General features: G+C 39.5%; 2 protein-coding genes across 15 annotated transcripts in view; both read left to right on the top strand.

Moving 5' to 3' along the window:
• Positions 1–5,496, top strand: part of LOC124262932 (rho GTPase-activating protein 7-like) — a 234,708-nt gene extending 229,212 nt beyond the window's left edge. For all 12 annotated transcript variants that reach the window (XM_046697533.1, XM_046697534.1, XM_046697537.1 and 9 more), the window contains 10 exons: positions 3–270; positions 581–1,002; positions 1,115–1,240; positions 1,431–1,561; positions 1,749–1,943; positions 2,110–2,256; positions 2,445–2,611; positions 2,792–2,917; positions 3,200–3,376; positions 3,616–5,496. In XM_046697533.1, coding sequence (XP_046553489.1) covers positions 3–270; positions 581–1,002; positions 1,115–1,240; positions 1,431–1,561; positions 1,749–1,943; positions 2,110–2,256; positions 2,445–2,611; positions 2,792–2,917; positions 3,200–3,376; positions 3,616–3,730 — 1,874 coding nt within the window. In that variant the 3' untranslated portion in view covers positions 3,731–5,496. The remainder of the gene's footprint in view (positions 1–2; positions 271–580; positions 1,003–1,114; positions 1,241–1,430; positions 1,562–1,748; positions 1,944–2,109; positions 2,257–2,444; positions 2,612–2,791; positions 2,918–3,199; positions 3,377–3,615) is intronic.
• A 7,265-nt stretch (positions 5,497–12,761) lies between these two features.
• The window catches only part of LOC124262912, a 33,693-nt gene continuing 33,406 nt past the window's right edge, over positions 12,762–13,048 (top strand). The window contains exon 1 of one of the 3 annotated variants that reach the window (XM_046697510.1): positions 12,762–12,932. The gene's annotated coding sequence lies outside the window, so the exon portion shown is untranslated. Of the gene's footprint in view, positions 13,009–13,048 lie in introns of all 3 variants that reach the window. The other 2 variants (XM_046697508.1, XM_046697509.1) reach the window with 2 other exon arrangements.

The following is a 13,048-nucleotide window of genomic DNA, read 5'->3' as shown; positions in this document are numbered from 1 at the left end:
AGATGAGGAAGAGAAGGACACATCATTCCTGGAGGTGGAGAGGGCGCCGTCACTGTCGTCTCCGATGGAGGAAGATGTGAGCGTGGACCACGAGGAGGAAGAGGTGACACACGACAATGATATCAGCAGTCAGCTGTCCTCATCACAAGATGCCAGCGACCATGATGACATTCCAGTCGAGGAGTTATCCCCTGACGACTCCCTCGACAACATCGATGGACGTGAACGCCGAGATTCCGGTGTAGGGTCATCTTTGACCAGAGCTCCAAGGTAGGAAACACCCCATGGATAATCATACAGTGACTATGAGAACAGCATATGGTGATCATGAAGAAATGCTTTATTTGGATTCTCTTCGTTTAAAAACATGTTTGGTATTGAAACTCCTGCATGATATGACTTTATCTGTATGGGAAATACTAAATATGGTTCTAATTATTATAGTGTTTGTAACAATTATTTTGATGAAGAAACCACTGTATCCACATGGTTCCGAGTTTTAAATCAATTCCAATTTGTCCCTATTTGTTACAAATATTCTCGACAACAAATATTTCACACAATTTTCTTGTGTTTCTAGTGATAAAAAGAGGAAGAGGATTCGCTGGCACAGTTTCCAGAAGTGTCATAGACCGAGCCTCAACAGCCGAGACTTGCAGATCGCAGCACTCTCAGTCCGTCAACTCATGGTGCTACGTAAACTGTCCCTCCTCAAGCTGACTGCAATCATGGAAAAATACTCGCCGACCAACAGGACTGGTTGGAACTGGATGGTGCCGAGGTTCATGAAGCGCAACAAGACGCCGGACTACAGTGACAAGAATGTGTTTGGTCTGCCACTCCATGTGACGCTGCAGCGCAGTGGCCAGCCTCTTCCTCAGTGCATCCTTTACGCTATGCGGTATCTCCGGAAAGCTGCTGGGGACGCACTGGGTATCTTTCGCAAATCTGGAGTCCGTTCCCGCATCCAGAAATTGAGGAATGACCTTGAAGCTCATCCTGGTGAGATAATAAAACATTTCTTAAGCACTAAGATTTTTTCTTCATGTCTCTACAATTATTTCTTCAATGTCTGCAGTTGCCCAGAATGCTCATTTCATGTTTGTTGTTTCAGAAATCATGGACTTTGAGGAGATGCAGGCCTATGATGTAGCAGACGTACTGAAGCAGTATTTTCGAGAGCTTCCTGAGTGTCTGCTCACAAACAAACTGTCCGAGACCTTCATCAGTATCTTTACTCGTAAGTATGATTGCAGTATTTTATACATGAAAATTACTGTAAACCATAACGACTATTACAATAAAACAAAATAAAAAAGAGGATTGAAATCACCTGCTAGGTTCACACAGACATCATGTCCAAAACCTAAAGAAGTATTAATTAATATTGCTGGACAACAATCTTTACCAAATCTGACTCTTGTTTCCAGATGTACCAAGTGCTCTGCGTATTGAAGCAATCCAGGCAGCCATTGTTCTTCTCCCCGATGAGAATCGGGAAGTGCTACAATCACTGCTGCTCTTCCTCAGTGATATTTCCCAGCATGCCGATGAGCATCAGGTAGGTCCAGGGGAGATAACTCCATACACTTGTTTCAGCCATTTGTCAAAGTTCATAACTGCACACTTCTTGAGCCATTTTGTATCCCTGTGACGTATTAAGATACTCAATTCTTCCAACTAAAATGAGTATATACATATACATTGCTTAATTTGGGGGTTATAAAACTCTGTGTTTCTGTCCCTAGATGACGGCCAGCAACCTTGCAGTGTGTTTTGCCCCATCCTTGTTCAATATGTGCGGAATCCGAAACAACCAGACGGCAAGTCCAAAGCGGAATCGCAAGAACCTGGGAGCACCCGAGGCCCGAGACCTGTTGGAACAGAAAGCAGCACATGAGTGTCTCACTGCCATGGTCCAGGAGTGCAAGAAAATATTCATGGTGAGGCTTCAGCAGACGCAATATCCCAAATTATCAAATGAGCACTTGTAATTCTTTTACAGTGTATCTTGTTGATATTATTCCTTAATCTTTAAACATGTAGACAAATTTGGATAAATCTTCTCATTAAACTTACGAACTGACTTGATTTATTTCTGTGTTGCAGATTGCACCGTGGGTTTTCAGCAAACTACATCTGTCCTGCATGGAGGGGGCCGACCCCATGCCTTTCGAGGAGTTCTACAAACATCCACACCATGAGGGCCCCGACTTCAAGTCTTATGGAGAGGAGTGCATTCAGACAATACTCAAGGTGAGATACTCACTTATGTGCATACTGCTTAGTATTTCTACAAATGTTTATTGTTTTAATTATTTGCATAATTAATCAATATAAACAGCTGTGATTAAGCCACCATGGCAGCAGTCTGTATCATAGAAGTCAAATGTTAGCTTTGTACTTTTGGAGAAGCAATGTCAATAAATCCTCTGGTGTTTCAGGAATCTCACGACAAGAACCGAGGCTGGGTCCTGTTCCTGTCTCAGAATGGCACGGAAGTCTGCTACAGGAAGCCCACTGACAGCAACCCACTGCGTGAGTGGAAGTGTTCAGTGGAGATCGAGGCGGCGCCACCTGTGGAGGTCCTCAACAGGGTCCTACATGAAAGGTGAGCTGAAAAAGAATCTAAAATCTAAAATTTCGCATATGTGAGCATTATATTAAATTTAATTTAATTTTCCCTTCCACTTGAGATCTAAATTCATATCTGCATCAATCTTTTTAGCGTTGTATACGTAGTATAATGCCCATGTTCGTAGTTCTGTATGTTTGTCTTATCTGCTGGCAGACATGTCTGGGATGAAGACCTCTTGAACTGGTCGGTGGTGGAGTCACTTGACAAGCATGCCGACGTCTTCCAGTATGTGTGTAACAGCATGGCACCACACCCAACCCGCCATTACACTCTGCTCAGGTGAGATATGACCTCTTATATCACAGCTTGTTAATAAGGAATTAATGTAAGCCTTAGATTAGCCTCATTATATTCCTTAAGTGGTCATGATCTTAAGAAGGTATTCTGAAGCATACAGGAATTCCATATGCATGTTTATCACTACTATAGACCAGGAATTTGTAGGGAGAAAACTCTGCCAACACCAGTATTTAACAGCTCCATTTAGTGATATATAAATGATGTACAAAAGATGTACGAAAAATTCAAATCTTATTTTCTTTTCAATGTTGGATATTTCAGATATTGGAGGACAGACTTGGTGAAGGGAGCATGTGCATTGGTGTCCACATCGGTGGAACATCCCGATGTACATGAGATCCAGGGCGTGCAGGCGGTAGAGATCATGTCTCACTTCCTGATCGAGCCGTGCGGGTCTGGGCGTGCCAGGCTCATCCACATTACCCGCTCAGACATGAGGTCAGTACACAAGGAGCTGTAGCAAAAGGAGTTTAAATAGCTCTACGTTATTGAGGGGTACTGGTAGATACTCACTGAGGTTTTGATCATTATGGCTGAGGTTTTGTTAAAAACTCCCACAGAATGATTAAACATACTTAAGTCGATATATCCAAAAGATTTGTAGGAAATAATATAAGGCCATGAAAATAATTATTTACTGTAGCACATAGTGTAACATATTTTAATTTGTGTTCCAGGGGCCGCTGCCCAGAGTGGTACAACAAGTCGTTCGGCTACATCTGCTCCAACTCCATGGAGCGTATTCGTGACTCCTTCCGCCAGCAGACCGACCTCCCCGAGACAAACGTCTAGTGCTTTAGTGAACCTTGACAAGGGCAGCCATTGCCCAGCACAGCGTGTGCCGATATTATGGATAGACGACTGAGGATGAAGTCCTTGCTTGAAGTATATCTTAAATGGAGTAGCAGGAAGCCTAGCTGATATTAAACGAGCAGACGTAGATGAGTTTAGATTGACGTCTGCTTTTGATGTCTGTTGAATGAGTAGCATGCCACCAGGGCTGTGATGAGATTTGTGCCTTCCGTAGTCTTGGAGAAATTGATATTGTGACTGAGGATGATTCCGGTGTTCAGTTTGTGTATCAAGGACAAATTGTGTTCAGCTGAAAGACTTCCGTGGATTACAAGGGATGGTTGGCTTCCAATCCTGCAACTGAAACATTGCGACATGTGTATACAGGACAATGAACCGAATCAGTTGTCAAATAGTGCTTCTGGATATTTCTGAGATTGATGCTTGAGTGACACTAGTACATCTGCACAGGACTGCATCCCGTGGGTTGCCAAGGCAACTGGTGCACATGGACTGGATGATAACACGGCAGCTAGTTGCTTTTCGAAAAAGAAATCGTTATTCAGGGCCCTCCAGTTGAATAGTGTGCCATGATAGAAGGGAAATGTAATACACTGAGCATAACTATTAAGCATAAATACATTGTACAATTTTGTTAATAACATACACATGTTACTGCTGTATATATTTGTTACAAAGTATGGAAGACTGAGGAGGACAACATCACAAGAATTGTGTTCTATTTATATATTAAGTAATGGGCAATTATGTCCCAGTTGTGTTCCATACATTGTGATCGATGGAGTTATGCTGATACAAGGGGAGGTAAATCATTATTGTATTTTTATTCCAGTTCTGCATCAGCTCTGTTCTACAAGCTGTAGTACCTAGGGACAGGAGGTGTGTATGTATATTTTGGCAGCAATGGGGATCCATACTATGTGCGCTGGGACTCCATATATTAGAGTAGAACATTTCAGTTGGTGCTGTGGAGAAGCCTAAAGACATAAGAGATTTTCTGTACCTACCTCATTAATTTGTTAAGAATGTTAAAAGGTTAAATAATTAATAGTCTCTGAATTGAACTTGAAATTTCCATCAATTTCCAGACGATTTAGTGCTAATGTTAGAATTAAATTGTTATTGAATCAAGGGAATGGGTAATCAAAAACCTGCCAGGGCATTTGAAATATCACACTTTCTGTGTTATAGTGCTATATGGATATTTCCATTGTCTTCATTTCTAGTCGCAGAATATTTAGTTTGTAGTGACATGCATACAAGATTGTACACACAGGTTGGATTGGATACCCAGTGGAGAATTGTTTGAAATATTTACTCATAAACTGCTGTCAGTTCAGGCATTATACTGCCGAAAAGTAACACTCATTTCTTCAGCTTTAACTTATGTAGTCTTGACTATTCACCATCCCTGTGATATCACCATTTGATATGAGTGATATTGCTTACTTCTCCATGTGATAACTGTGTAATGTGTTCTACATTGTAATACTGTGACCATGTAATACTAAGAGACATAATAGTGTACAATACTGATATACACACTGCATGTCAGTGTATACCATCAAGCTACAGGCCAAAGTTGTACATTTCTAGATGCCATGATACATGCATTTAACACCACTGTACCTCTCATTCACCTGTATAATAGCATCATCGTCTGTTAATGTGTACATCTCATCAATCATAACTCCTATATGCTGCCATTATTCATGGCCATGGTAAATAAATATGAGAAATAAAAAGACAGTCTTGTTTTGTTTCCAAACAATAATACTGATGTAAGCAGGTCTGCTGTAGGATTTTCATTACATTTCAGTATTTAAGAATGCTGCGTAACTGATGTGCAAGATAGTCAGTAACCTGCAGAAAACAGACCACATGCACCAATCAGTCATTGTTGTGTTCAAACTGTGACATTATATCAGTATCAGCTCACACCAGACACCATTATATGGTCTCTGCTCACACGATGCAGCCATCATCTGACACCAGGTGGCTAACAGCAGGAGCATCTCTCCATGACATGCAGCTGTTTGTGGCACAACTGGCTGTTGATAGCATACATCTATCGGCTCACCAAAGGATACTCAAGATGTCTGTTGCTGCCAGAGAATTTCAGGATGGAGATCCTGATAATATATATATGAGAGATGACAAGGTCACCAAAACCGCCTCCCGTGGTGTAGTAGAAGGTCGCGGGTTCGATCCCGACCGCGTCATACCAAAAGACGTTAAAATGCGTACTTACTGGTCCCTGCGTTGCGCTTGGCATTAAAAGAGAATACGAACGAAAACAACTTTTGATATATTGTAAAGGATATTCTAAAAGTCACATTCCGTGATTAAAATTGAACAAAATGTTTGTAAAATAGCAATAAAAACACAAAAACGTACTCGTATTTCCGCCTATTACGGAAACACCCGACAGTTAATGAGCAGAGGGGTATCACGTGACATGACGTCATAAGTGCCTGTTGCTGATGGCTTCCTCTTTGATTTGTACAATAAGGACTGCTCGGCTCAGAGTCAGAACGAGTTCATGCTTAACTGCGGCATGGTATCTCAGTGAGCTAGCTCTATTAAACCAGCTTACGTCTGGGCTAGTACAAGCAGCCTCACATACATACCCATGCACGTGGTCATATGAACGAAATATTCACAAGTATGACGTTAAACCCCATTTCACCTCATCTCATAAACGAAAATTCATACACCTAATGTGGATTATAATTTTTTTCATTGTTTTTTATCATTAAACATTTATCAGACTAATCACCAAATAGTAGCTATCATTCAAGTAATATAACATTTTCACCACATTATTGGAAACGCAGTTTCTCGTAACGCTAGTATATATAAAAATACATATTGTGGAACCTCTTGCCCTTTAGAACAAACGCCCATTTGCAACGATGCGAAACGAGGACAGACATTTGAAACTGCTAAAAATGAACACGATACGAAGCAACAGGTGCATCTGATTGAAAAGGGTCAACGTAAATAAACACTCTCTCTATCAGGATATATTGTTTGTGAGTCCCGCATGATGCACTTAAAAGTCAGTTTAAGTATACAGATATGCCTTGATGCAAAGATGAACATGGTGCCGAAAAGTCCGGTCTGGGCTGAAGATTTGGTCAAGTGGCGGAGTGAAATAAATGTTAAAGTGTCGGCCTTTACATCACTTTCATAACAATTATAAAACATATTTATATCACAAACATTTTCACTGTAAAGGTTATCCCCAGGTCATACTTTGTGCACTGCCGACATACTGCCAACGTGAAAAAATACCATAAAATAACGATATTACCACAAAGACGATTCAGTCAAACCACAAAAACAGACAAACTACCACTCATAGACTAACAACTAGTTTCTGAAATGAACATATATTACCGAAAAATGTTTATAGTAACAAAAAAAATAATATAATGAAATGGAGCCCTGAGACTTTCTTCATCTTCTGAAGCTGAGGAAATCTAGACTTGCCACATTTTCTAGACTTGCGTGGGCTTTCTTGGATATATTAGCTTCAGGGTCTGTACGACAGACTACTACCACTCACGACATTGCTTGCTCAGTCACTGAAGCGTGCGTAAAATATATTGTATGAGGAGTCCGCAAGGGTAAAAACGCCTCTGATCACTGTCTTGTGTTCTTGCAGGTATTCAAGGCATCTTTACGAATGTGCTCAATGTAGTTGTAATAATACCCACTTTACATACGCGCCTTTTCATACAAAACAAATTAATATTATACACTGTGTGTATATCCCAATACCCATAATTCACAACATTACCGACGACGAAAGCTCCAGCAGTTCCAGTATAAAGCGTGTCAGTTAAGAGGCTCTTAAGATAAGGAGGATGTGACTCTTATTGATGCGGATGTGTGCTGATAGACTATGGGTTGTTCTCGAGAAATGTGTTGGAAACATCACAAAATGGGTTATGTCTATAGTGGTTGGTTGTTGTTTAACGCCCCACTCGGCAATATTCCAGTTACCTGACGGCGGTCTGTAAATAAGCGGGTCTGGACCAGACAATCCAGTGATCATAGCACGAGCATCGATCTAGGCAATTGGGAGCCGATAACATGTGTCAACAAAGTCAGCGAGTCTGACATCCCGATCCTGTTAGTCGCCTCTTACGACAAGCGTGTGTTGCTGAATACCAATTCTAACCCGGATCTTCACGGACCTATTTCTATGTAGTGTGTAATAAATACGTTTTCACTTACTGGATGTGGTTCAAAGTATTTTCTGTGTATTTATATTCTGCGTAAATCTATTCATCACTGATTGCCTTCTAATGCCGGGCGGACTCTAACCAAACAAATACTATCACTTTGCTAATAAAGTGTAATCCTAAATCTTTGCTACATTTGACCAGAATATAAAATGGCATTGTGAACCTTACCTACACGACGAAGGTAATGCGTACCTGGGTGTCCGCCATACTTGTGCAAGTAACGAATGACAAACATATATATATAATGTACATATTACGCGGTTTGGCACTTCACAACAGCCTTTCACAAACTTCTCTTAGCAGGTTGGGACGACATTTCGGCGAACTCTCACGACAGTCTGTTGAAACATGTAATAAACTCCTATCACTTACTGTAGCCATAAAACGTTACTTCCATGTATATGTGAATAATGTATACACTATAGTTATAATTATGTATTTGTCAACTAGCCTTATCGTTACTTTCAATGATCCTTCCAAAATCACAGGAGCGAAAGACATCACTCTGGAACATGAATGAAAAATGCCTTCTTTATGCATAAACTATTATAGATTCTACTGTTGCCCGTAAATAGCAAACAGGGCGTAGCTGCCACTATAAAGAAAAGCCCGGGCTTACACATGATTTTTGCTAAACAAAAATATGATTTATAATTCGTGCCAAAAATACCTTAAATACTATCTGCCTGGCAAACATTCAATACTAAGTATGTCTGCTATAATTACGAGACAAGTGAATTTTAACAGCTATCCATCTTGTTTGACGTGCACCGTCTGTTTTCTGGAGACTTGAATTAACGCGCATGAAAAACTCTTGCAGCGGAAATGAGCCCCGATTCGTTTAACCCTTGGTTTAACGACAATGTTGACGAACACCTGCGCGAAATATACAAAGGTTCAAACCTGATTTGACATTTGTTTATACAGTCTCAAGCGATGAAGTCAGCGTCTGTTGTGCCCTCGGGTTTAAAGGTCACATAAACCCTAGGGGGTACAAATACATAAATCACTAACTGGCATCGTTATAAATGAAACCCCGTCATTAAAACTACTCATTTCGACCTTTAATTGACTTAAATCGACCTTTTTGACAACAGTGCACAATTCTTACCCGCGAACGAAATTTCAACCAATCAGAGGCGCGTCTCTGTGACGTCATATGAGGAATAGCTTTGAGGGCCGATGCAGAATTCATCTACATTTTAGGGGGTAAATTATCGTGTTTACAGGCTTGTATAAACCTGAAATCGTGACAATTGTTGTGGAAAATGAAAGCTATATGTTCTCACAATCTACTGTCATTTAATTTTGTCTCCTGCTTTGCCTAGTTTCCGAGTTACAACTTGTTTTCATAGACGATTCTGTCAAAATCGATCGGTGTCGTTAGGCCCTATTTGTATAATGACTGATCCAAATTGATCCCATTTCTGTGTTTTTTTACCTCGATATTTAATCATGTCATGTAAAAATCTGTTTGTATTCTCAAAACAGTGTCGGCCCATAAGTTTTCACATGCAATACAGCAATTAATACTCCTTTGTTGTAACCCGTGTTAGGTGGTATAAACCTACATATGTTATTTGTCATCATTCACTTGATGGTCAGTTAATGAATTTATAACAGGTATAATTAGTGGTAACACACTTAGATTACCCGACAAAGGTTCCCATTTGGCATTTCTTGTGTCTGGAGTAAATATTCAACATTATTAACATCGATCAAAGGATTAACCGATAACACGCTGATTGATTAATTACTTTTATCTTATACAGCGGAATTGTCAAAAGGTAGTGTTTATGTATGTAGATTTACTAATCTATACTGAATACACTCTGTTGTGTCGGTGTCTGCGTAAAAACAACGTCCTTCTTTCAAAGGATTAATCGGCAATACATTGATTGATTGCCCATTATTGGCTAACTAATTTACTGTTTTTAAAGAAAGGCGGACATTATGCAATTAGTTGCCAGGTGTGCTATCTTGGGTGACCAATGAGACTATACACCAATACCGGAAAAGATTTATCACTTTTTCGTATATTAAACTCTTAAAAGACACATCATTTGGAACAGTTTTGTGGATATTGATGGATACATTCCTCGAACAAGGTAATGGCCTGATATTGTTCTTATAACTTTGATCTGTTTTAATTTTAATATTTGCATGTTGTTTTTATTCATTTGTCGTAGCATTCAACAGAATCATTGTTTTCGCCGTGAAGTGTAATGAGACAGACAACTCTAGGGTGTGTGTGTGCGAATTATGATTCACATTGGCAAACTATAAAATGTCTAGATATTACAGTTCTGTTATAAATTCACTATAAGTATCAGCAGATCGTCTGCTTTTTATTTAGTTTCAAAATGCATACAAGTATGATACTAAACTAATTATGATTATAAGACCAAATATAAAGACGCACATTGACTAGTATCTACATACTGGTGAGTGGACATTAACCATGTGAATGTAGCAAGAAATGTATCGCGCAGTATTGTGACTTCGACCCCCACCTCGCTTCCGTGGAAGAAATCGTTATGTTATAAGTTGTGTCATGCAAAATCCGTTTGGTTATGATTCCAATACATATTTAACTACGAGTAGAAAGTAGTTTTGATTTTCTAACTTGATGAAAACAAACTATAATCTCATTAATTCTAACAGACTTTACGATTTTCAAAAATGGCGGCGCCCTGTCTGGAACATCCGCCAGTCTGAGGATAAATGCTATTTAGGTTTGTTTTCACCGAGTTACAAAATCAAAACTACTTTCTACTGGTGGTAAAATATGTATTTGATTGATGGCCAATAGGATTTTGCATGACATAGCGTATAACATAACAATTTCTCTCGTGGCAGCGAGGTGGGTGTCAATATAATACCACTTACAATATTATTGTTACTTCGACCACAAGCTCACTTCCGAGGAAGAAATCGTTATGTTACAAGTTGTGTCATGGAAAATCTTTATGGTCATCAATCATATACATATTTTACTACAACTAGTAAGTAGTTTTGATTCTTTAACTTCCGTGAAGCGATCTGAACACAAGTAAGATATCGTTTCAGGCTTCCACAACGCTCGCTTCGCACTCACAAACATAACCCATTTAGCACGAACTGCGGGGTCCTGTGGAAATCTGTGCATGGTGACACCATCGCCCGGCCCCTAGGAGCAATTGACGACAAAGCAACGATTCGGCATGTCGTCGTTGATGTCGAGAAATCATCAAAATGATGAGCGTGCTACACACTTTCTATACAACTAACTGAAAATCGTTCCTCATATGACGTCACTGCAGTGCTCTGGCGACAGAGTTACGTAACCTGTCTGTGGTTTCGTTGGCGGGCGAGAGGGAAGCAGGCGACTTTTTGGCCACTTTTAATCGCTCGGTATTAATTAACCACAAGTTTTTAAAGAATAAATTTGGTGTTCCGCATAAGACTAACTACAAATCTTTCATATGTAATGGTTAAAAGAGTAACAAAAAACAAAGTTTAGTGGTTCTTCAAGGGCTATACTCACAGAAGACTCTACACACGTCTTTGTTTTTTCACCTCTTGGCTTCGGGGGTGTGAACCCCGCTTTTCCATATTCTCGAATCTCATCTTACTAGATACTTGCAAATTGTTAGATTAATAATACATTATTGTCTAGATCTTTCAGGTCGAACCAGCAGTCTAAGTAAACTTAGGCTCAGTATTATTCGTTACACTGCTAAACTGTTAGACTCAGTATAGCAGTGTAACGAAGAATGACACTGAGCCTAAGTTTACTTGATTGGTTGAACCAGCAGAAACACAGTGTCTCTTCGAAAGATCTGAAACAAACTCCTTAATTGTTAAGAATCTACAGTAAACTTTTACAAAATGAAGATGTGGTATTTCTTTTGAATTCGACATTCCACCTCTGAATACGCCAGGTATTGTTAAAGTTTATGGGATAAGCTATGAAATGTCGGATATTGTTTGGTTACTCCCCACAAATTGAATAAGAATCCCTGCATATAAAAGATTCGTATATTAAATCCAAATGTGGGTCGTAAATATGCTTGTTTTCAATTTGTCTTGAACCTGGATATTCCTGGACTGAGCGTAGTAACTCATATGAGTTCTTCTGAAAAATAGATATATGCTGCATCTCAAATATTACAACTGATACATCAAAGGCTATTGAACTAGTTTAGCCAACGATTACGTTTAAACCTATGAGGATGAAAAAGATACAGATAATTATCCGGCCACAAAAAAAATTAACTGCTGAAAACTCGGTCTCCTCCTAAAAGGACACCTAAATCACCATATATAAATTTGAATAGCTAAATTTAGAAACACGACCATCATTCAGGATTGAAAATATGAAAGAGACATACAGACTAAAGAAATGGCACTTGCTTGAATGTGGAAAAAGTAGTTCACGTACATCGTAAGTAGGCAACGGACAACTTTATATTTCGCTCCAAAATACTGTTACGATACTGCAGGTATATGGATATTGTATGAGAGCTTCAATCTTTGTTGCCTCCGTCGGGGATGTTTTCATTTTGGAAAGCATACTCAATTTCAGTGCGGACTTGTATTGAATATGCATCTCCTAATGTATAAATATAACTATTAAAAAACTAAATCAAAGTTGTCATGGTTCTAAAGGATCATGATCTGACATCAATGGTATGATTATATTTTCCGGTTTTTAATATGTCATGGGCAGATCACTCTAGTCGTATTAACCCCCCAACCCCCACACCATTTCTATGGTTCCTATTTCCTTTCGGGCCTAATGTAGTTGTGAATTTCTGTACCCGTCTGCCTAGCAATAGTTCAGTCACATGGATGTGCTCTGGGTTGGAAGATAAATATTACTCTCTTCAAATTATCAGATGACATCGAATGGTTGCATCATCACGATTGATCATCAGCTGATCGTAGGTTTACTTTGAATGAATATGCTCACATAGATGTTGTGCAATAACACTTTTACAGCCTTGCCTGCTAGCCTAGGTATGTATTTGTACTGTGCGTTCCTCCATCACCTATACAT

This window comes from Haliotis rubra, unplaced genomic scaffold (assembly GCF_003918875.1).
Source record: "Haliotis rubra isolate DU_JTF1 unplaced genomic scaffold, ASM391887v1 Scf86, whole genome shotgun sequence".
NCBI classification, from domain to species: Eukaryota; Metazoa; Mollusca; class Gastropoda; order Lepetellida; family Haliotidae; genus Haliotis; species Haliotis rubra.
This window is presented reverse-complemented; position numbering and strand designations above follow the sequence as displayed.